The sequence below is a fragment of the Solenopsis invicta genome, chromosome 1 (assembly GCF_016802725.1).
Source record: "Solenopsis invicta isolate M01_SB chromosome 1, UNIL_Sinv_3.0, whole genome shotgun sequence".
Taxonomy (NCBI): Eukaryota; Metazoa; Arthropoda; class Insecta; order Hymenoptera; family Formicidae; genus Solenopsis; species Solenopsis invicta.
In genome coordinates, this window is record NC_052664.1 from 16,290,960 (window position 1) to 16,314,187 (window position 23,228).

A 23,228-nucleotide genomic window follows, 5' to 3' on the forward strand; every position below is an offset into this window, starting at 1 on the left:
AGAACTACAAGCTGCTTTTCTCGCTCCTGCTATCTGTGAACCACTATGAACTTGCTGAACAAGCAGAGTCAGCTCTTGATGATGTTCCTGATGACAGGCGGCGTCGGCCTCGAAAATTCCTTCGCCAATCCCGTCGAATTGCTGCTGGCGAGGTGCTGGGACGAACTTTGTCAATTGCACAACGTGCCAGGATTTACAGCAAACTTTTCTGAAAAATACAGATTAACATGCCAACGTTAAAGCAAACAGTCTCTATAAAAAATGTATTAAATTTCTTTATAAAAACTAATAAAAATTCTTCTCAAATTTAATAAAAACTTAATTTTCAAGTACATTAAATAAATCTTCTTAAACATAGAAGTTAGGTTATATACATTTATTGAAATGTATTTCAATATATAAAACATATTTCACGTTTTACATATTTAAAAAAATTAAATATAATTACTGATATTTATAAATTATTCATTTATTATGCAGTAAAGTAATTACATGTTTAAATACGTAATATTCTTCGTAACGATAAACACCTCACTGGCCCCTTGAGACTGCTTGAGACATAAGACATAAGACAGTTATTGTGCGTTCCTAAAGACAAAGACTTAAGTCATAAAACTTGTCTTAAGGTTATAAGTCAGCCATTCTGCTCAGGCCCTTAGTATCCAATTGAGTCCTTCACCGCCATATTAAGATCGCTCTAAAGGGCCTCGCACATGAAATGCATAACATAACATAAGTACAACATAAAACCGACGGACCAATGAAAATGTTATGTAAATCAATATGGCGACTTTATGCTGAATGCTCATTGGCCCATCGGTCTTATGTTGTGCTTATGTTATGTTATGCATTTTATGTGCGAGGCCCTTAAAGAGCCTCGCACATGAAACGCATAACATAACATAAGCACAACATAAGACCGATGGACCAATGAGCATCTATAAAGTCGCCATATTGATTTACATAAGATTCTCATTGGTCCAGAGGCCTTATGCTACGCTTATGCTCTGTTATGCATTTCATGTGCGAGGCCCTTTATGAATAGTGAAAAAATAAAAAAATTTGCGATGAGTTTTGGAATGCAGATAATAAGGATAGGTTAGGGTAGGTTAGGTTCGGCTATCCTTTTATCGAGAAATGTTATTTTTTCAATTGCATGTTATGTTACAATTGTTGTTTAAGTACGGTGCTGACACTTTGCTCTAGTATTTTTTTTAGCTGCAGGTATATTACAACTAAAATTAGCAATAATCTTAAGTCATGATTTGTCATATAAGTTTTTAGATAAGTAAGCTTTTGCTATGTATCCTGAGGCATGATTGAAGGGATTGCTATACTTCCAGCCTATAGAATAGCTTACAAATACATAATACTTAATAGTTCATATAAAAATAATTCATGTTTAAATAAAATTTATCATATAATTCTTTGTTAGTATTTATCGTGATAACTAGTAGTTTCTTTGCAGGCATTTTGAATGATGGGAAAGATTTATTCAGTGCTGACACGGCCTATTCGCATGTTTAATATCGCAAATCGCGCGGAGAAAGTAATCTCTCGAGAAAAGCCAATACCTGCGCCTCAACATGCGGCAACAGAAAAACAAAGGCAGCTTTCAGAGAAAGGTATTAAATTATTATTGTAATGTCCAAATTGTAATTATGTGACCATAATTTAAAAATGATATTTGAGCTTCTCATTTTAAAGAAATGCTAGCAATCTGTTTACTGATTAAACGTTTATTATTTTCAGACATGAAATCTTTTTATTGGGTATACACGATTATAAAAATTCTTTTTCATAATTAAATATAGATAATAATTCAGGGTAGTCAAGAATCTCATAAAAAAAAATAAAAAGATGATTAGAAAATTATAGTTTGGTTCAGCTGTTTACTCATGACATTTGTTTCACAAAAAAGCTTTAAACTTTGTATGAAACGTCCATACTCCTCCATCAGAATTACATGAAAGAATGATACTGTTTTTAGAAAAGGAGCTAAGAGCTTCATACAAAGTCTATAATACAGTTGTTATAATATTATGACACTGCAATGGACCAATCAAAGAAGAGAATATATGCTGTTTTTCTTTTGATTGGTATGTCAGTGTCATAATATTATAAGGACTGTATTGCAGATCCCATCTTATGAGCTTTCTACAAGCTATTAGTTGGTGTCATAAGTTGTAAGCCATAAGAATTGACCAATCACAGTTGAATGTGAAGAAAATATTCTGTGATTGATCAATTCTTACAGCTTATGACTTATGATACTGACAAATAGCTTATTGTAGAAAGCTCATTAGTATAACAGAAAATTTTGTTTAGGATTTGTGCGTGTACTTTTTAGATGTAGTAGTTTGTAAAGATATGTTATTTATTACAACAAAACTATCAATATCACACACATCATTTAGTCAACAGAATATTACTAGCATTTCTTTATTGCTTCAATTTTATCACATAATCCTTTTTTTGTTTAGTGAATCCACACTTCTTGGAAAATCATTACCAAAAGAACAAGCAATTGGATCAACGATTGAAAGATGTTTTTGTTACATCAACAGATCCGCAAGTATGAGATTTTAAATCTGTATTTTTGCATATTGTAAGCTCATAATTTCTCATGTTCGATGACCATTGCTTATTTAAGTTTTGTAATCAGGATGTTTACTATCCCTCAAAAAACTTGGGAAAGTTTGAAATTTTCAGGAAATTAGTTTTTACCTTTGGAAATCATGTACTTTTTTGGAATTTTGATATTTAGGAAAATTTTTAAAATTTTGCTTTGAAATTTAAATTCTATCTCATTTTCCGATAAAATTGTTTTTTTTCTTAATCATTTGTCCTTGATAATACGAAAAATCAACAATCGTTTAGCAATAAATATGGCACATATATACATACATTCCCATGATTCGCGAGTTTTTATTTAAAAAATTAGTGATAATAGAAGATAATACATCGTATACATCGTATTTTTTACTTTCAACTAAATTCACATATTGTAAATAGATCGTTGTACGCAATTTATATTGATTTTTTTGTTTTTTTCTTAAATTTAATATTCAAAATACAAGTGATTTTTTAATGATTGCATGATTAAAAGTAATATTAAAATCAATTTATTTGAAAGTTAAATTAAAAACTTCTTTAATCTTATCTATATATATATATTATATTTTTTTATTTTTTTATTGCTTTTACAAGTACAAAAAAATTCTCAATGATTCTTATATATATAATGTATAATACATCTCTAGAAAATATTTGTGTGGTGGATTATTTAATTATCTATCTCTCTCTCTCTCTCTCTCTCTCTATATATATATATATAAAATTAATTAATTACAAAGAACCCTATTGTGTACGTTTAAAGGATTAATACTCTCTTCTTTAAGTAACTTAAATACTCTATACACATGATTCGACAATTTTATTCTGTGAATTTCTTTTCTTTGAAAAATTACTAATATTGTAATTGGTACATTATAACATTCATATAAAAATTGTTTTTAAATAACCATATAAATTTCTAAAGATGTTAAAGTACATGTAAGAGTCATTGAATTGTTTTATATTTGCAAAAGTAATGAAAGTTAATTTAGAAGTATCGTGATTCAACGTGTGTGGAGAAGCTGCTGAAAAATAATGTTTATACAAAGTGTTAATGCAATTGTTGACATTAATGAATGAACATTAATAAATTTGATTGTCGAACCAATATAAAGTCTTTATATTATATAGGTAACAACGGAGTCAACGAAAGAATTCAAGCCTTTACCTCAGAGTAGACACAGCTGGGAACATGATTCTATATTTGAGCCTTATGAAGTTACAGTAGTCCCCGAAGGAAAGTGCTCATTGAAGCAGGCTCTCACATTTATTTTACAACATAGACAAGATCCTATAAAATTTAGTAGCGAAAATATAGCTTCTGAATATCAAATAGATAAGAAAGTAGTAGGTATGTAGTTTTATTTTATTTTTTTTTTATAAAACGATTTGTAATTAAATATATTTATTACATTCATATTTGCTTTATCTTTATGATTTGATAGTTATAGATTTATACTTTTTTAGATGATATATTGAAATATTTTAAAGTTTATGTAATTGCCTCGAAAGATATGGATTCAGTAGAACCGACTTTAATAGAAGATCCAGTTACAGAAATGATCAAGCAAGGAGCACTGATCAAAAAGAAAAAAGAAATGGAAATGAAAAAGAAAAAGGAAAATATGGGAAAGGAAAAGTAGTGCGGACATGTATATAAAAAAATAATTTATTAAAGTTTATTTCTATGTTTCTTTTGCCTAAATGTAATTATATGATACCCTATAACAACTTTTGGAAATGATATATTTTATGATAAAAAAAGTTTTACGATGCAAATTAAAATACTCGCCAAGTATCGTGATCGACGTGTTTTCCAGTTTAGTCGCTTATTCTCGTGAAATCTGCAATAAAAATTAATACATCGTTTTAATTTGAACGAAGATATCGTATCAAAACATAGGTTTTTTTTTTAACATCGCTTACTTGCTACAACATGATAAATGGCAATGATCACAACTAAAACATGGAATTGTCTACTGGTAGACGGCATCGCTTGAGAATCTGGGAAAAAATAGCCGCCTGAACCTGTTTCTGGAATGGTTGTAGTTTTCACCATCATCCAGTAAAATGCTTTCATTTTTAAATTCTTTTTTAACTCTGCACCGACTTCTTCCCGTATACGTTTATTGTAATTATTTAGCCAACGACGCTACATAATATAGATATATTAATATTGCATAAACTCGTCATTGTTTTGTGGCTATAATTAAATTCAGTTATAGAACGGTGTATTTAAGACTTACATGCAGTGGAGTTAGCATATTAATGTCGATAAGTTTCGGTTCATACGGGACCAAAGTTACGTCTCTGAATTTGAGAAATCTTTGTCCACTGTGAGACTGAAATAATTATCAGCTAATTAATTAGAACTAGTAATTAATGAACAACTGATATGAAATATATCAGTTATGTATTTATGTACGCATTTATGTAGTATACGAATAAGAATGTACCAATTTGCCAGCCGGAATTACTTCAAGAACATTTTCCAAACGAACTCCAAAATCATCTTCTTTGTAATATCCCGGTTCGTTTGAAAGAAAGAATCCTGGCTTCAACTTGATGGAACATCCTGAATTTTTGCACCCAAAATATGACAAGCTGATAGGCGCTGCAACGCGTATTGTTCCACTAGAATGGCTTTCATCAATTATATTCCATATTCTTGTGACACGCAACTATTTTTACAGGAAACTGTAGATTACGAACATTCGTGAACTGAAGAGAAGTGACCGATTCCGTGACCAGTCCCATGCATGTAATCGTAACCAGTGCTCCACAATGGCCTTCGCGCAATAATGTCCAATTGGTCTACCGTCAAATCATTGGGAAAGATCAAAGACGCTAATTCAATTGAACCAATCAGCACTCTTGTGTAGGCTTTTTTCTGTTCGTCGGTCGGCACTCCGAAGTGAAGAGTTCTTGTCACATCTGTGGTACCATCTGTCAAATAATTTTGTTTCATATCACCATTACTTGATCGGCGAAGAATTAAAGAAAGTGAAAAGAAGTCATTGAACGAAGTAAAAATAAAAGTATGAGATTCACACGTTTTTTCGAAACAAATCTCAAATTTAAATTTAATTCTTGTTCCATTCAACTTGACTTGCTACTTTTTAGCTAAACCAAAGTTGGCAAAATTTTATTGGATACAATTTTTTGAATAAAGTTTATGTCAGTAGTAAAGACCAGTAATTTATTGAAAAATGTTCAGAATAGAAAACAATAAAAAAGTATTGTCAATTGAGTGTTTCTAATTTAAGTTTTATCTAAAATAAAAGATTAGAATGTAATAGGTTGGAATGTAACAAATAAATTGATTTTTGTTACAAATTTGTTAAATAGTAAACGCAAAATAAAACTAGAATAGCAAAAGTTTTTAATTTTGATATTTTTTCATTAAATTAAAAACTAATATAAAATTTAACATTTCTATTTTTCTTTAAACTTAAAGATAGTTATTAATATAATTTACTAATTAAAAATATCTTTTTGCAAAAATAGATTTTAATATTACATATTAGTCATTTTTATAATTTTCGTTAATTTATTTTATTGAATGAAGTCCCAGGATAATAAAAATCAAAATTATAATTTTTTTCCATTGAACTTTTTGATCAATTTTGAGCAAAGTAGAATAAAGAGATTCAGAGTTTCATACCCAAATATTGCCCTCCAGAGTCGATCATTAATGTGGATTTGGTCCCGACTTTAATGTTTGTTAAATTATTCGGTTCATAATGTGGCATAGCAGCATGCGGTCCGTATCCCGCGATCGTTGGGAAGGCGATACCCATATTGCCGTTTTGCTCGTAACGAATTTCATTGATTACCCTCGCGACTTGCATTTCGTCCCATCCTTCGGCGTCTAATTTATATTGTTCTTCCATATAAGCTAGGGAATCACACATAGCTATCGCATCTTTTAGATGAGATCTTCTCATACCTGCCACTTCAACTTTGTTTTTTTCTGCTTTTAGATCGATTATAGGCGAAGCTTTAGCTAATCTTTTCTCTGGCGGAATCTGTGAAAAAGATTTTTAAGTGTTATATTTTTACTCAGATATTTTTATTCAATTCGATCTCCTAACAGTTTTCTTAAGAAATTAATTAGATAACATATATATATATATTTTTTTCTTTGAATAAGGTATCAACACGTAAATTTGAGAAAAAAATGAATTTTGAGGACATTAAGTCAAAATAAAAAATTTTAAATAGCCAGATTTTTTCATTATATTAATACAATAGAAAACAGTATTTGTTAAAATATAAATATAATTGAAGTAAAAACACATTGAATAAATTATATATATATATATATATATATATATATATATATATATATATATATATATAAAATACAAATATATATTGAAATAAAATATAATTTGATCGATCTGAACTATTGATTTATACAACATTGAACTGAACAACAGATTAAGTCTAATTACAATCAAGGAAGATTATAACCGCGCATTATAAGCAATCTCATGTTCAAAATATACACAAAATCTCCACACTTACGGAATTGTATATTTCTGTAGATGCACCCGGCGAATAACCGTACGGCGATGGGAGCCACACTGTATTCCAAATTTGAGACATGGTCTTTAAATCGTTCCAAATATCTGAGTAATTGTGCCATCTGTAATGATAAAAGCGGATTTTTATATAACTCAATTATTATTGTTATTAACCACTTTTTTCAATTTAAAAGAAGAATATGTTAATTTTTTAATAAATGTTTGAAACAAAGCTTTTTTTATTTTCTTTAAAATTTAAAGTGCAACTCTCTAAGTTCTATTTCTGTGTTAAAAATATAAGCTCTTATAGAAATTTATTAATTAAGTACTAGATTAATTCTTTTGAAAATCAACAATTAAATAATGTTCTTATAATTCAAAATAAATAGTACTTAATTCGTGAATTTCTGTAAGAGTTATCTTCAGATATTATTTCATTCTTTATCTTGTCGGGACTTATTTTCTGATAAAGTGATTTTCGAACTCTATTTCTTACTCACTTGACGCAGTTGGCATGGGAGCAGGAATCAATTTTCAGATGTATGTCAACGGATCGTAGGATCTTTTGACGCGGCGCGTAGAGATGCAGAGATTCGTGAGTGATAATCGCATAGGCCCTGAGAACGGGCGTATGCGGTAAATCGTAGCCGCGGACGTTGAAGAGCCACGCTATCTCGTCCAGCGCGGTGATGACGAGTGCGTCAGCCGACGATAACTCCATTTCCAGTCGGATACTTTGAACTTTCTCTTGCCATGGTTTGCCAGAGTACTCGTCCGCTAGCGGATACGCCGCGTGCGGATTGTACTCAGGTCGGCCCACCTGCCAGATCAAGTCCACTAGGTCGTTATGGACCGCGACCAATCTTATGGACGAATTCGCTGAATACGAATAGGACTGTTAGTCGCGTGAAAGAAGATCGAATTTAGCTTTGTCGCGGTTAATGATTGATACTAAAATTTATTTTGAAACTTGAAAGGAAGACGAAAAAAATAATCATTCTATTATTGATTAGAGCAGTATTTTTATACACATAAAAATATAGATTTTTATTAATATAATAACTATTTTGCGTAAAAATATATAATATGCATGTATATATGATATTTAACAATAACGCAATAAAGAAATATTTGATATAACGTTTTTTTGTTACCTAATTCGTTTTCCCATATCTCCCACGTAAACGCAGGTATTAATTTCGGATTGGCACCAATACGTGTTTCTGATTGATTTTGAAATTCTTGCATTAACCATTCTGTTATCGTGGGTACCTAAAAAATTAAGGAATCTATGATAAAAAAAATGTTAAGAATATTAAAATTCAATAATTAAAATATAACTGCGAGAAAGAGAGAGAGAGAGAGAGAGAAAGCTCTAAAATTTATAATTTATTCTCAGGAAAGTTTTTCATACATAATTATACATCAAGTATATGTATATATATAATTACATAATTTATATATGAATATATTTAATATATAATCATATACGAAAAATTTGTTCGCAGATTGAGTGTTTATTATAAATTCTCATTAATATTATGATGATAAAAGAACGATCTTTTCAATTCATATTCATAATTTTAAAGTTAATTCTTTTATTATATTTAAATAATTATTGAATGATCGCTCCCTCTTTTTACAGCAAATAAGATTTTGATTTAGCATTATTTTAATTCAAATATCGCCAAAAAATTGTTTATTTAGTGTTATTTTTAACACAGATAAAAACTATTATATGTATAATGTATTAATAAGGCAATACTAAAAATTAATATTTTTGATGAAAATTCACATAATTGTTAAAATTCACATAGTTACATCATAATATTATTTTCTCTTTATTTCTTTATTATTTCTTTATTAATTTATTCTGATGTTTCGTGTAGCATGTATGTACATAAATATATTTAGAATTAAAATTGATAACATTCAATTTTAATTTAAAACTATAATTTCATATTTATCATTTAGACTGATTATTCGTACGAGTAATAACTGTAGAAAAAAATAGTTTTATGGCAATATATGATATAGCATCTTAATATGTATTTTTATTTATAAAATAAAATACACAACGATAAAATATAAATTAAAAGCTAATTTTATTCAAATACTTATGTTAGCAATTAAAAAATTTACATTGATATTTTTCAATTATTTGCGAGCGTCTTTTGATAGTTATGATAATTTTGTTCAAAATGTAGGTTTTTAAATACGTTGACTCTCGCACGTTGACGCAAACTTAGCGACTTTAATCATTGCGAATAACTGAAATTTTGCCTCAGAAAACTTTTAAATTGATCTTTTGATATAATTATTGTACAATAAAATTGTACAATAAACCCGAATACGAAAGCCGTACATGTTAACGTGCTGTCTGAAGTCCCGAGACTCGACACACATTATGACATCCGATGTGGAACAGCAAGTTCGGAAATCTTTTACAGCTGTTTGTATATGGAAGGGATAGTTGTTGGTTGGTCGTTCCACATTCTTCGGTTTATCTTGAGCGGTCAAATCAACAAAGCGACTCTACCTTATCTCTTTTTTTTTTTTATTAGAAAAAGCTTTGCATGAGAAAAAATGTGATATCTCGTTCCATGTAGCCAACATGTAATCATGGGTAGAATAGAAAAACTTGAATCGCGTTGTTCTCTAATTTATTTTAGCGAAATTTTTGTCACAGCCTTTTTTACTTTCATTCTCTACTAAATATATTCTACTAAACTACGACGAAAATCATCGCAGCGGTAGATGCACTGGACAAACTTGGAGACAATTTATTTTTTTTGTTAAAATTTATAAGGGTAACCACTCAGAAAGCCCATCTTCCCATCCCTCTCGCACTGAGTGCAAAAGGTGAACGATCATCGATGACAGAGTTCTCGAACAAGTCGAGAACTCGTGTCGTTCTCACGCTCAGGGAAGAGAGCTATCTCTCCTCATCGTGGTTACATCAACTCCCATGTTAGGGAGGGAGAATGAGATCAACTCCTACAGAACTGATCCTGTGAAGTATGATCTTAACATTTCGTTGCCGCCTTGGCCTAGATATAGTATTTGTGGTAACATTTTACTTACGATTTTCTTCGCCATCTAGTAGACGAAAGAGCAATTAAATTTGCGAAAGCTAAAAGCAGATGGCATCGCCATCTAGATATCGATGATGTTACTTATCACGGCACGTATGCTTAGATGGAAGATTCCGATTAAAATTGTTTAATTATTTTCTAAATTATTTTCCAGGAAAAACAAAATAATTTTAATTGAAATTACTTAATTTGTTTTTTTTAGAAAACACAATAAAAATCTAGGAAATAAAATTGAATAATTTTAATATATAAATACAATCCAAAGTTTAATAATATACATTCTGAATAAAACAACAGTAAAAAGTACTGTTATCATTAACATATAAGTTAAATTTATTAAATAAAAAAATTAAAATTTTCTCCGTTTAGATAGTCTTCCCAATCAGAAATGATTAATCGAATTGACATTGATGAATGGTTGATGTCTAATACTATGTGGATATTTTTATTATTTTTGACCTTATTGTAATTATTTTTATATTAATTGAGCAATTATAAATACTTTCATAGTTTTTAATGCTTTTCGATTAATTTTCTATTGAATCTATACTGTAAATTTTGGTTATGCGTTGATTTGATGTAGAATTAATTTTAAAACAATTTTATAAAAAATATCTTATAGAAATATTTACAATAGCTCAATTAATATAAAACAATTATGATAAAAACGATAAAAATATCAAAATCAAATGTGACTGACATCGATTATTCAATTGACGCGATGTATCAAATCTCTCGACTAATCATCGATTAATTATTTCTAGTTGTGCTTATATTCAATTGTATAATTATTAAAAAGTTTTAATAAAATTTCAATTAAATATACAACTATTTGTTACTCTCTCTCTCTCTCTCTCTCTCTCTCTGTGTGTGTGTGTGTGTGTGTGTGTGTGTGTGTGTGTGTGTGTGTGTGTGTATTCTGAATTTTATTGTATTTTCAAATTTTATACATTAATTATAATGAGTCGTATAAATCGTTGTATAATAAAAGTAAAAGCATTGAAATTAACTTTATGATAAGGAACAATTTAGATATTTTAGATTATTTTATTAACAATTAGAGAGAGACCATATAACGCACATTAAAAAAATAATACTTAAACACGCAAATTTGACATAAAGTTACTAAAGACTGTTGAAGACGAGATAATGAAAATATTGGTGTTAATTTACGCACGTTATGTTCACCTAGCTTCATTAAAATCCAATTGCAATCTAGCTGATGGTTTGCTTGAACATGGTATCGGCCATCAGTCCAAAGTACTGCTTTATCAATAGTGACTATGGCTTCTCCAGCACTTCCATAGAATCCAGTAAGAAATTCTCTTCTCATATCATGTGGATCCACAGCTTCGCTCTACGTGAAAACAATTTGTTTTATTAAAAATACATTTATATAGATATATTTATATGAACAGCGGAGCCGATTAATTGTAGCAGTTTAAAAAAAAAGTGTATTTAATAATTATTAAAATATGCTAAAGCTAATGTTTTAACTCAAATCTATGTCCTCTAATCATTTTACCGTTGATGAACATTAAGAACAATTAAGGTATATAAGTACGTAAGTAAATTTTTAAACTTTAATTTTATTATTCAATATGTATAAATAATTTATCTCATTTTGTTAAATTTTAAAATTAAAGTAGAATGTTTATAGAATGTTTATTGAGAAACATGGATTTGAGAGACTGTAAAAATTAAATAAAACTAATTAAAATATTTTAATAAAGATAAAATGGTTCAGCGTATCAACTAAAGTAATTAAATTGTTATTTATACTATACTAAAAGAAGCTTTCAAATAAATACGATACATCACGCGAATATACCTCTAGAGGGCCTTCACGGCCATGAGAAATGAAGCTCACTGTCTGAAAATTTAAGCATAATGGAAGAAATAACATGTAGCACGTAAACTGATTTAGATCAAAGTGGATACATTGATATTAATTCGCTAAATAATTTGGAAAATAATATTACAGTAGTCTTAATATAAGTCGTTAATAGCAAAATAAATATTATTTCTAAAAATATAAATAATTTTAACATTTAATACACACCTTGAGATATACATATCCTACACATCTGTTTTCTTTGAATTAGCTTATCAACTATAATTATAACATTTATGTACAATAAACAAAATTATACGAATACTTTCTAGAGATATTAATGTATATATAAGAGTTACTTCATAATTTTTTTATACTTGTAAAAGTGATAAAAATTAATGACGAACATAAATGACCTACTATATCTAATAAAATTCCGGAAAAAGGTATGTATTAAGTGTTAATCACTTGTTAATAAATAATCACAATACACAATTTTGATAATACACCAATTTTATGTATTTAACGATAAAAAATGTAAATTTGATTATCATAATCCGTCATTATATTCAATGCTTTTTTCATAACTGAATCTAATCTAACAGAATGAGAATATGTCAATTAATAAATTTATGCGAATAGACTTCTGGATACCTAGTCATAATATCACACGAGTGGAATTAATTTTGTCAATAGTATATAGAACTCACTTGATGCTCGTCGTCTGAAGTGACGATATAGCCATCGAGAGGTGGCCCTTGAACTGCAGTCACCCGAACCATCTCGGATCTCAGTTGTCTCAGCCGCAAAGAACTGTCGTGTCGATTAACTGGTTGAGTCCCGACATAAGCGTTCGCTGGACAGTATAATCTCTCAGCGCCATTATAATTATACTCCGATTTCGATAGTGTATTGATATCAGCTTTCGTTAATCCTGCAGCAATCATGTTTCATTTTTCAATTAATAATTTTAATAAAAAGGACATTATTAAAATTATTAGGATTTTGTTTGTATTTAATAAAAAGATTAAGTTATAAAATTAAATTACAAAATAGGGTATAGATAAAAGAATAATAATATGACAATAATATGACAATAATATGACAATAATATGATAATAATATGATAAGAAATAGATGGAATGATAGACTAATAAGAAAGGAGAAGACAGATATAAAGAATTAAAATAATGAATTTCGAGAATTTAGATATCAATCCTAACTATGCAATAAATAATAAACTTGAAACTGATCAATATGTAGCACGCAGTTCGAAAAACTAAAAAATATATATACAGTCATTTATGAAGCTATTATTTGAGCATTAAAATCCATTGTAACCGTTATTAGCTTTTTATTGATTTTAATTGCATTATTTAAATAATAAAAAAACTTGCGTAATGTAATTTATATGATAAACATAAATTTTAATATAATAAAAAAACAAATTTGAAACAAAAAGAATGACATTGGAGGCGCCGGGTATCGATCCCGGTACCTCTCGCATGCTAAGCGAGCGCTCTACCATCTGAGCTACGCCCCCATGTGAAATGGTGTCTCTTAAGAGTACTCATGTACCTCATTAAGTTATCCTTTATATTTATTTGGTATTATTATTAAATTATTAAATATTTGTACATTTATATATAAATTTATGCAATATGTATCACATTATTTATTTCATCTAAAATTTATTTGTAAAATATAAGCCTTATACACAAATGACAAGATAATATATATTTTATAATACAAAATAATTATATTTAGTTAATATAAATTAATTAAAATACAGACTTAAAAGATTTTTATTTGATTTCAAAAAAATTGTTCCAAATAAAATACGTATATATGTATGTACGTGTATACGTTTATAAGTGTAACTATATTGAGTGATAAAAAATATTCTCGTTTAATTTTATACAAAAATAAAAATATAAAAAGAATTGTTTGATGAAAAACATTCTCCAGATTAACGACTTTAATATAACAGTTCTGTGTCCATAATATATCATAATTTAATAAAAAAAAATTCATCGAAAATTTTTTGTCAATGAAGTATGAAGATTAAGAATGCTCTATTTTCATTGAAATTAAACATATGCAAGTAAGCAATCCTTTTTCTTACAAATACATATATATTTTGAAGTGCACTTTAGATGCACAATCTATAATTTACATGGAATTTTGAAAATAAAATTCTATTGATAATTACATATGTTGTGCATTTTAATAAATAGGTATGTTTATTTTAATTATATATTTTTGTATTTTAATTTTTTTTTAATTTGTTTTTCGTGCCTAAGATATAGACATACAATATTATAAATAGTTTTATATCCTGAATTATGATAGAAATATCACGGGACTTTATGAATTAAATATGTATGTGTACTTTCAAAGCGTATTAGGCTGTACAAAATAAAGAATAGTAGCGCTAATTTCAAAATTCTATTTCAGGAATTATTAATAATAGAAGTTTACATTTAGATAAACGCTAAGATTGCACCAAGTAAAAAAAAACTTGAATCGATCTGTGAAAGAGACGATTATAAATGCGATTTCTGGCAACATTGCAGAATTTTAAATTGATGTTTCAACAATATTTTATGATATACGATGCTTTTAGAGTCCTACAGCCTCTATACAATGGACGATGAGTAATGTGAAGAGACTCAAATTGACCGGAAACTAGTTTGATTTGCATTACGTGTGGTACACACGTCCCATGGGAATCCAGAGGGTGTGCTAAGTGGTGCTCGTATACCAGGAAAGCATATCGAACCTGGAGCTTGATCGTCCCGAAACGCACGTTTTGATCGTTACGTGTATTGAACCTTCACCGGTGTCTCACAAGCAGTATATGGCTAATCGATTAAATACGCCTGTGCCTTTTCCTTCTTCCTTTCTTTCTTCGTTTTTTTCTTCTTGCATCATCAAGTTTGTCTCTGCGCGTTAAACGCGTAGAAGGATGTGTCGCCTTCCGCCGCCCGCGACAGATCAATTTTTGTGAACAAATATGGAGAACGGATCGAATATAATTTGGGCGAAATCATGTACGCAAGTCATCGCGCATTTTATCATTAATGCATCGTAACCGGGTCAACGTATTGTTTAATTTAATAATTTAACGTAAACATCAAGTAATATTAAATATATTACTAGGGAAGTAGGAGCGTGCAGTAGGAAAGTTTTACTCCGATGTAACCTTACAATTTTCAGCTCAGGTAATTTTCCCTGTAATTTTCCCGTATACTGTAAAGGTCACGTCGCTCAACCCTCTCGCCCCATTGGGCGTTCACAAGAATCTTTTCTTATCCCTTATTCTTTCAAATTGTCAAAGACATACTATCGGAGAAAAGAAATTCTATTGTGTTATACATGATATGATATACGTGGAGCTTACATAATCAATAAAATAATTTTAAATAAGATAACATTTTTTTTCCATAATAAATTTATAATTATAAGAGTAAGAAAGTGCAACAAAGAATATTGTCTTATTGTCTTATTATACTGCATTATTCCTCATTAGACAAAAGAAAGCAAACAATATAAATTAAAAGGAATTTAAAATGATATTGCGTAATAGTAATAAATATATTTAAAGCTACTTATAACTTTTTCATAATTAGAAAATTGTTTCACAATTTCACTGATTAATTGTGTATTATATAATTTTATTAATTGTTGTGAAAAATATAAACATAAAATTTCCTCATCAATTTGTATTTACGTTTTATAATTTTTTTTAAATTATTCTCAAAGTTATGTCTTTTCTAAGTTATGTTAAACTAATAAAATATACGTGACAGATATAAAAAAAAAACACATTTGGTAACATATACTTTCTAAATATAAAAAAATGATTATGAAAATGTGTAATACCATATATCTATGGTTTCAAAAGAATAAAAATACGGAAAAATATAAATATGTTTTTATTAACTATTACATTCTTCAAACAAGACAACTTTTTATAAAAAGGCAATAAATAATATTTTATAATTTATGCGTTATATTAATGCTTTCAATTATCATTATATGTGTTTATCTAGATAAAAATACAAGTGTTTCCATAATTATAATATATTTTATTTTTTTTACTTTAAATTAAAATACAAAAGTATTTAAATAAGTATAAAAAAGAAAAAGAGAGAGAGAAATTATTTTTTTAATGCTACATGTAAATGATTATTCTATATCAAACGCGACAATTATCCTTCATAGTTTTAAGTTTTATTTTCAATGCTTTCTTATTATTGTTTTTGTTTTCGATCGATATTAGCAGGTCAGGATGAATCCGAGAATATCAGGCTATTATGAATTTCTGATTATTCTTGAACGTAGGGCAAGGTAGCCTCAAGGAGCAATAAACAAACAGCGAACAATTAAGAAGTGCAATTAAAAAAACAAATTTTTCTTAATTATTATATTCTTCACATGTGCCAAGATAATTTTTCAAAATAAGAAGATAATAAATAATGTATTTTACATAATTTTATTAGTCTTTGATTACTTATGAAAATTTTCTGTAATTTATTAAGCAATAAAAATACAAAACTGTTATGTACAAAGCAATAAAAATACAAAACTTTTATAAACACAATATATCCTTGCTTTCTGGCTTTATATGATAAAAGTATTTGTGAGAATACACAGGTAATAATATTATTTATATAATATTATTATAAATAGTTATTCCGTGTCAGACACAACATTTATCCTTTGATTTAAATTTCAATTTTACTGCTTGTCTTGTCTCGTCTTGGATATGTCGATCGATGAGTGAAGCGTTACGCTTTCGAAGATATCAGGCTACTATAAATCTCTGGTTATACTTGAGCGCACAGGGCAAGGTATCCTCGAGCAACGATATGCAGCGAACGGCAGAGAATCAATGTCGGGAAGGTGCATGACGAGAAAACGAATTTTCGTGGGATACTATGGAGGGGTGAATTTGACGAGGCCAAAGTGATTCGCTTTCTTAGTTGATACCACGTTGCCGCTGTCGATCTACCATTTGTTCACCACTCACTTTCGTGCTTCAAACCGACCCGGCTGGTAGCATGACGAAGAGTTAATGCGGTTCTATTGCGGGCGCGACTCCCGTGGCGTAATGACCGTCACTTGTGACATTTCAAGTATATGTACCTTTACTTTCATATCGATTCATTAAACCAATATCTGATGTTGGATATTATAAATGTAAAATTATTAGTTTTACTTAATATAAATGCAACTATATAAATAAATAACGAATCATTTAATAATGAATTTAATAATCTTCGATATATTTATAGTAAGTTGTGAGATTTAATTGATTTTTAATACATTTATGAACTATCTAATTCTTACAATTGAGCGGTAATAATGAATGTCTGCGAGATAGCAAGTTAAATTTTCAGATAAAATTTATTATTGGCAATGATATCTCTTCGCGTTTTTTTTTCAAGTGATTTTAGCCATATATTCTGCTAAATATCTCATTGTGAATAGTGCGTGCAATATCGAATGACAGGAGGAGGAGAAATGATCGAGATGCTGGAGGACTGGATTGTTTCTTGAGATGATCTTTAGCATGTACCGAACAGGCTTGCATAATTCGCAGAAACTTGTCGTGATTTCATCTCGTGTCTGTGGACCAGTTTGTCGTTCGTCGTTTCATAGCCGGTCTCTTTCTTATATCGCTACTTCCCTAGTAAGTAAAATGTTAGCAGTGCTAGCAGTATGCTAGCAGTTTGACAACGAAGGTTTGATTAGAATATCGTGAAACATATTAGTTGCATATATTCCATATCAGCTCTTGTTCTGTCGAAAGAGCTCGCAAATAATATGACAGTAGACCGAAATAGATCATCCAAAAATAATTCAAGAACAGAAATTAATGGCTGAAATCGCATCGTGGTGTTCTACAATTAATAAGAAATATATTAGTGATGAGATAACAGATGGAAGATCCATATGTAGATATGTATTTTTAAACAACTTTAAAATGAGTTATATCAACATTAAACCTGTACAGTGAAAGAAAAGAAAGATTAAATAATTCCACATGAATTAAATATAATATTATAATATGTATATACGTATATAACAATAATAATTACATATAATGGTTCATGGTCCATGGTTCTTAGCTTACTGCTAATAAAATTACAATTTTATTTAAATAACTTTACACAAAAAGTTGAAAAAGAGAGAGAGAGAGAGAGAGAGAGAGAGAGAGAGAGAGAGAGAGAGAGAGAGAAAACGATACTTAATTTTAGACACTATAAATAAGACACAAATATAAAGAAATATACTGTATAAGTAATTTTATACTCACAAATTTGATACAAATATAATATCCGTTTTTGGCTTATTTATAAACGCTTTCTAATTTTTTACATACATTTAATTTGCTATTTTTAATAAATTTATAATTAAAATAAAATCAGAAACTTTTATTTTCCTGAAGTAATTTAATACATAGTAAATTATTATTCCCTTTTTTAGTCTTTTAGAAAAAGCTATGATAAAAACTGTCTCTTTAGAAGAAACTATCTATTTATCTGTTATAAAAGCATAAGAAGCTAACACAGACGACGAATCTGCAAACTAGTTGCGCGATGTCTCGAGATGATCTTCAGTATCTATTGATCAGGATTACATAGGCTGCAAGAAGTTCGACGATTTACGATATTTGCATCTTTAACAGTTGTGTCACAGTTTAGACCTTCAATTAATTATCTTTCTCATTCGTTTTCTTGTAGAAATAATTATTAGTGCTTTTTATCGCTTCTCGATTTTCTAATAATCTTGAGTGTCTCGACGTGATTTTCGTTACTTGTAAGATACTCTTGTTCTGTCTCACGTCGCGTCATTGATTCATCAAATTTTCATAAGAGTCGTTCGTGGGTAAATCAGATCAGAGACTTATGTAGCTAAGAAAGTATAGCTGTTGAAAAAGCCGAAAAGTCGAAAAGCTGGTTAAACGTTCCCTTTGCTTAACTATCAGGGGTTCATCTTCAGAGGTCGCGTGATATGGCTTCGATTTGGGATGGCTCGAGGCTTTTTGCAACAGGGTAGTAGAAGCGGGGTTGGCGTTCGCACGAGGGTAATTCTGTTCTATCAATTTTTTCACATGGCAAACGTCGTTGTGGTAAGTTTAAGTGTATAAGAATAAATGTATGAGAAGCGTGAAGGTTGAAACGAATATCAAGTTTCTTTAACGGAGAGCGAAATAAACGGAATATTTTTAATAAGGTTAGTTATATTAAAAAATATGAAAAATTCTCTTTACGTGGTGTATGTGTGTGTGAATTTATGTATACATATGTATATATACATATACATACATTGGTGACGATAAACTTCAATTATCTTGAAATTGAAGGTAATAAGCGCCAACGCATATAAAAATTTTTATTTCAGAAGTAGACACATAGCTTTTCGAATGCGATTAAAAAGTCTATAAATGCTCTCTTCTTAGAAATCGAGATGTTGATGAATTATATGAATAATAAATAAAAAAAAAAAAAATAAGTAAAGCTTTACTTAAGCAAGTTTTGATGTGTTTCGCAATTGCAAGAAAGTACGATAAATAAATTCTTATTGTTATCCACATTGTTTTTCTTATCTTTTAAAGTGCACAAGTGTATACAGAAATAAATTAGTATCAATTCATTGTTTCATGTATGAGCAAGAATATAAAATTTTCTTGAAAGAATTTGATAATTGTAAACCGACATGATTTGCTTACAATCTTGCATGAAGGAACAAAATTTCTTCACGTTAACAAATTATCTCTAAGATTATAAATTCTTTCAAGAAGATTTTCTGTGTATCAATCGACTTGCCATGATGTTTTAAATGGAAGGGGTAGAGAAATGACTGTGTAATGTTATCATAACGATATCGATACATCTGTACATCACGTTGTAGCTCCCGTTACTACAAACGGGGGAAAGGGCAGGAGAGGGAAGGGAAGGACAAAATACCCCATTTGTGGCGCGCATACGCATTCGCGTATCTGTTCACGCCACCCCCATCGTGCTTTCCACGCAGCTGCATCCATCGCACGTGTTTTTGATGCACACGGATGTACATACATATGAATGCGCGGCGAGCGACAAGGACGACGAGAACGGGCGGCGCGCTGGCGCCGTCAGGCGTCATCGGCGGAGATCGATAACCCGGGGGAATTGGTGTGCGTGTGCACACCGGTCAACGGTGCGGCGCGGAGGGGGATGAAAGGGCGGACGGGAAAAGAATGGCGGAAAAAGGAAGACGGAGATGGGCGGTAAAAAGACATCATAAATCGCTCCCGGCCGTATCCCCGCGTCCGACCGTCCTCGCCCTCCTCCTCCACCGCCGCCTGGTCCACCGACCGAGTCGTTACTCTCTTCCACCCTACGGAATTCGAACGGTTTCCCGCCACCGACCACCTCTCGCGCTATACGGCCCTGGCCGTAGTGAGATGGTCGCCTGCTTAAGTGGCTCGCTACGAGCTGCCGTCAAGGCCGCAGACCTCGTCTCCAGGCGCTCGCCGGCCAAAAGTCGTGCCGCGAAAAAGATGCGTCGCAGGTCCCAGGTTTTTAGCGGCTCCTTCCGACGGACGAAGCGTCGCCGGTGCCCGCCACCCTGCCAGGGTAGCATCCCGTGACGGAGGTGCATCCCTATCGGGATACCGCGAATGCGCACTCGGGGTGAAGGGGTTTAGCACCCGGGGTGCGCATGCAACCGGAGCTTGTCGCCGCGCCGCGATGCGATGGCGCGCGGCGCGCTGATCCGCTGCAATGGTAATGGATGCGCGCGGAATCAGAGGGAGCTCCGATTGGTTGCTTTCGCCGGCGCGTGCGGCCTTGATAGATAACATGACGACACGTGTCGACGGCACGTGTCCGGGCAACATCATCTATAACGAAGGTTTCGAGCTCTCGATGAGCTCTAGTTGCCGTTCTACGTGGGTAAATGGAAATAATTTCTTTCGATCGTTTTTTGCATTATTGCATTAATTGTAAAAAAATTCATTTCTTTGAGTAACTAATAATTTAAATGCGATAAATAAAAATTGCTAATATGTATTTCTCCTTTATTTTGCTTTTATATGATTTCTCTAAGAATATAATGATAATAAATAATTATGCCTATATTTATTCTAATAACATTCTATTTTTCTAAAGGGAATATACAAAACTTTGAAGAAATCGTAAACTGAAATACGCAAGATGTTTTCTTCGCAGCGTAAATACGTGTCATTGATATTATTAATGATAAAAAGTAGACGATACGTAATATGTTGTATAAAGTTTGATGGGTGTAAATTACAGCATCGCAGAAATTGCTCGCGTCACATAATTGCGATAAAAAGAAGATGGTTGAGATTGTTGCTATGAACAATCTACGTGATTGATGCTCGACGGAATTTGCACTTTATATCCGTGCGATTAAAGTGGAAAGTTACTACGGCACCGACGCGACGTCAGCGGATAAAACGACGTGACAGCGTCTCGGACCAGAGAGACGAGTCAACAGTGAATAACGAGTGAACGGGAATATCGAATCAGAATAGGAATTCCCGATTGGCGTGCGGAGCGGGATGGCATACAGAGTTAGAGGTGACATTTCCCGTTCCGTGACCGCGGAGCAGTCATCGCTCCGCTACCGCGACGATAGTGCATGACAGGCGGAGATCGATAAATTGAACACGCAAGCCAAGCCGCGCCGTGGCGCGGCCCGATGGGAGCTCGACCGGAAACGGAATAGGCCGCCATCAGGCGACGGTAGGTTTTAGACGCGTCGTCGGTTCCCGATGGTGCCCTCCGCATGGGACTTGCACGATGGCAGGCACAAGAGTAGGAGAGCGCCTAGTAAGAGAGAGATTCGGACGCACTCGAATTTCTTTTCCGCCGTGGCCGACGATCGGCGGAAATGCTTTGTATTTATTGGAAAACAAGGGCGGTTCGGTAGCAGGGTAACACGAGGGTACAGGGAGTAATTTTCAGGCACCGCCCCCGTAGGGGGGTAGCGGATTTGACGCAGTCAGTTGGTAACCGAAACGCCATGGCGCAGTCATCGGCATCAAGGGGATTGTCTCGTTGCCCCCGATGGTCTCGGGGCCGACCGGCCGGGCGACAGATGTTCCTGGTGCCCCTGCAACTAGAAGTGCTTCCAGCTGGAGCTACTCGGCGAAACCACCATTTACATCGCATGTTACATCTCTAATTACAATAATTGAATTGAACGTAACGGGTTATCAAGAGACTATAACTTGTTATTCTACCGCTATCATATTTAAACGTCTAAGTTCAATCATAAATATATGCCTTTAATCTAATTTTCTTTACTCAGCTTCTTCTTTCAGAAACGTTAACATGTATTGGCTCAATTTAAGTACGGAAATATAAAAAATGTAGTGTTTACAAACAATTACCCATATATCGATCGTTAATTAATTCTTAGCTAATATTGATAAAAAATTTGCAATAAAATAAATTTTATTTTCAATTATAACAATATGTATCGTAAAACAATTATTTTATTACTATTATACACATGTTTGTATGTACGTATTATTGAAGCATACAGATTTATCCAATTTATAATTTGTAAAAATTTGAAATACTCTAATTAATTTTATTAATAAAATATTGTAAATGATATTATGTTTATAATCTAAATAAACTCGTCTGCGAATACTTTCACGAACAATCATATACATATAGAAAGCTCGTATAATTTTAATAGAGCTTAATAAATCATTATTATTACAAATGCGTTAAAAACTGGGCGGTGTTTATTTTACATTTTGTATACATTATTTTGAAAATGTATGGGTAACTTTATGCGAGAATCACAAAAGTAATGTATATACTCAGCGAATGCAGAGGAGGATCGTAAACAACGTGATTACCATTGCAATATCGCGACCTGGATTTTATCAAGGAGATTAAACACGACGCGACAACGAGGAGGTGGTTTGAGCTTGTTACCGCGATATTAGAGGAGTATCAACATTGCGGGAGTCTATGTCGACTTGATCCGGCCGAGAGAATCGGTACCAACTTGGGCTATGATTTAGCGGGCGCCGAGGATGCGCAGGCAGAATTCGTTACGGAACCCACGTGGAAAGCCTGACCAAACCGAGACGAAGTCATTCATAGGAAGAAATGG

General features: G+C 31.5%; 2 protein-coding genes, 1 long non-coding RNA gene and 2 other non-coding genes across 9 annotated transcripts in view; 2 read left to right on the plus strand and 3 right to left on the minus strand.

Annotated features, from left to right (window-relative positions):
* The first annotated feature begins 1,060 nt into the window (after window positions 1-1,060).
* Window positions 1,061-4,310, plus strand: LOC105195932 (protein NDUFAF4 homolog). Its single transcript, XM_026132229.2, has 5 exons — window positions 1,061-1,224; window positions 1,469-1,625; window positions 2,484-2,575; window positions 3,748-3,967; window positions 4,084-4,310. Exons 2-5 carry the CDS (start codon window positions 1,478-1,480, stop codon window positions 4,257-4,259), a joined length of 636 nt encoding a protein of 211 aa, XP_025988014.1. The 5' UTR covers window positions 1,061-1,224; window positions 1,469-1,477; the 3' UTR covers window positions 4,260-4,310.
* The window catches only part of LOC105195934 (xaa-Pro aminopeptidase ApepP), a 39,006-nt gene continuing 20,052 nt past the window's right edge, over window positions 4,275-23,228 (minus strand). Inside the window, exons 2-13 of one of the 5 annotated variants that reach the window (XM_039455212.1) lie at window positions 12,785-13,008; window positions 12,072-12,113; window positions 11,418-11,597; window positions 8,300-8,417; window positions 7,646-8,024; window positions 7,147-7,267; window positions 6,281-6,644; window positions 5,329-5,562; window positions 5,073-5,230; window positions 4,863-4,958; window positions 4,543-4,768; window positions 4,282-4,460 (exon numbers count right to left, since the gene is read on the minus strand). In XM_039455212.1, the coding sequence (XP_039311146.1) occupies window positions 4,438-4,460; window positions 4,543-4,768; window positions 4,863-4,958; window positions 5,073-5,230; window positions 5,329-5,562; window positions 6,281-6,644; window positions 7,147-7,267; window positions 7,646-8,024; window positions 8,300-8,417; window positions 11,418-11,597; window positions 12,072-12,113; window positions 12,785-13,008 (2,165 nt within the window). In that variant the 3' untranslated portion in view covers window positions 4,282-4,437. Of the gene's footprint in view, window positions 4,461-4,542; window positions 4,769-4,862; window positions 4,959-5,072; window positions 5,251-5,328; window positions 5,563-6,280; window positions 6,645-7,146; window positions 7,268-7,645; window positions 8,025-8,299; window positions 8,418-11,417; window positions 11,598-12,071; window positions 12,114-12,784; window positions 13,009-23,228 lie in introns of those variants that run through there. The other 4 variants (XM_039455217.1, XM_039455222.1, XM_026132220.2 and 1 more) reach the window with 4 other exon arrangements.
* Window positions 9,959-10,173, minus strand: LOC113003329. The gene has a single exon (XR_003268398.1). It is a non-coding gene; the product is annotated as a small nucleolar RNA U3 (small nucleolar RNA).
* Trnaa-agc lies at window positions 13,545-13,617 on the minus strand. Its single transcript has one exon. It is a non-coding gene; the product is annotated as a tRNA-Ala (tRNA).
* Window positions 21,305-22,712, plus strand: LOC113003325. Its single transcript, XR_003268395.2, has 2 exons — window positions 21,305-21,838; window positions 22,061-22,712. It is a non-coding gene; the product is annotated as an uncharacterized LOC113003325 (long non-coding RNA).

Excerpts from the sequence above, each read along its gene's own strand:
- LOC105195932 (XM_026132229.2), top strand. The coding sequence starts at position 1,478 with ATGATGGGAAAGATTTATTCAGTGCTGACACGGCCTATTCGCATGTTT. Across the intron at positions 1,626-2,483 it reads AAGGCAGCTTTCAGAGAAAG|TGAATCCACACTTCTTGGAA; the intron begins GTATTAAATTAT and ends TTTTTTGTTTAG. Across the intron at positions 2,576-3,747 it reads TTACATCAACAGATCCGCAA|GTAACAACGGAGTCAACGAA; the intron begins GTATGAGATTTT and ends TATATTATATAG.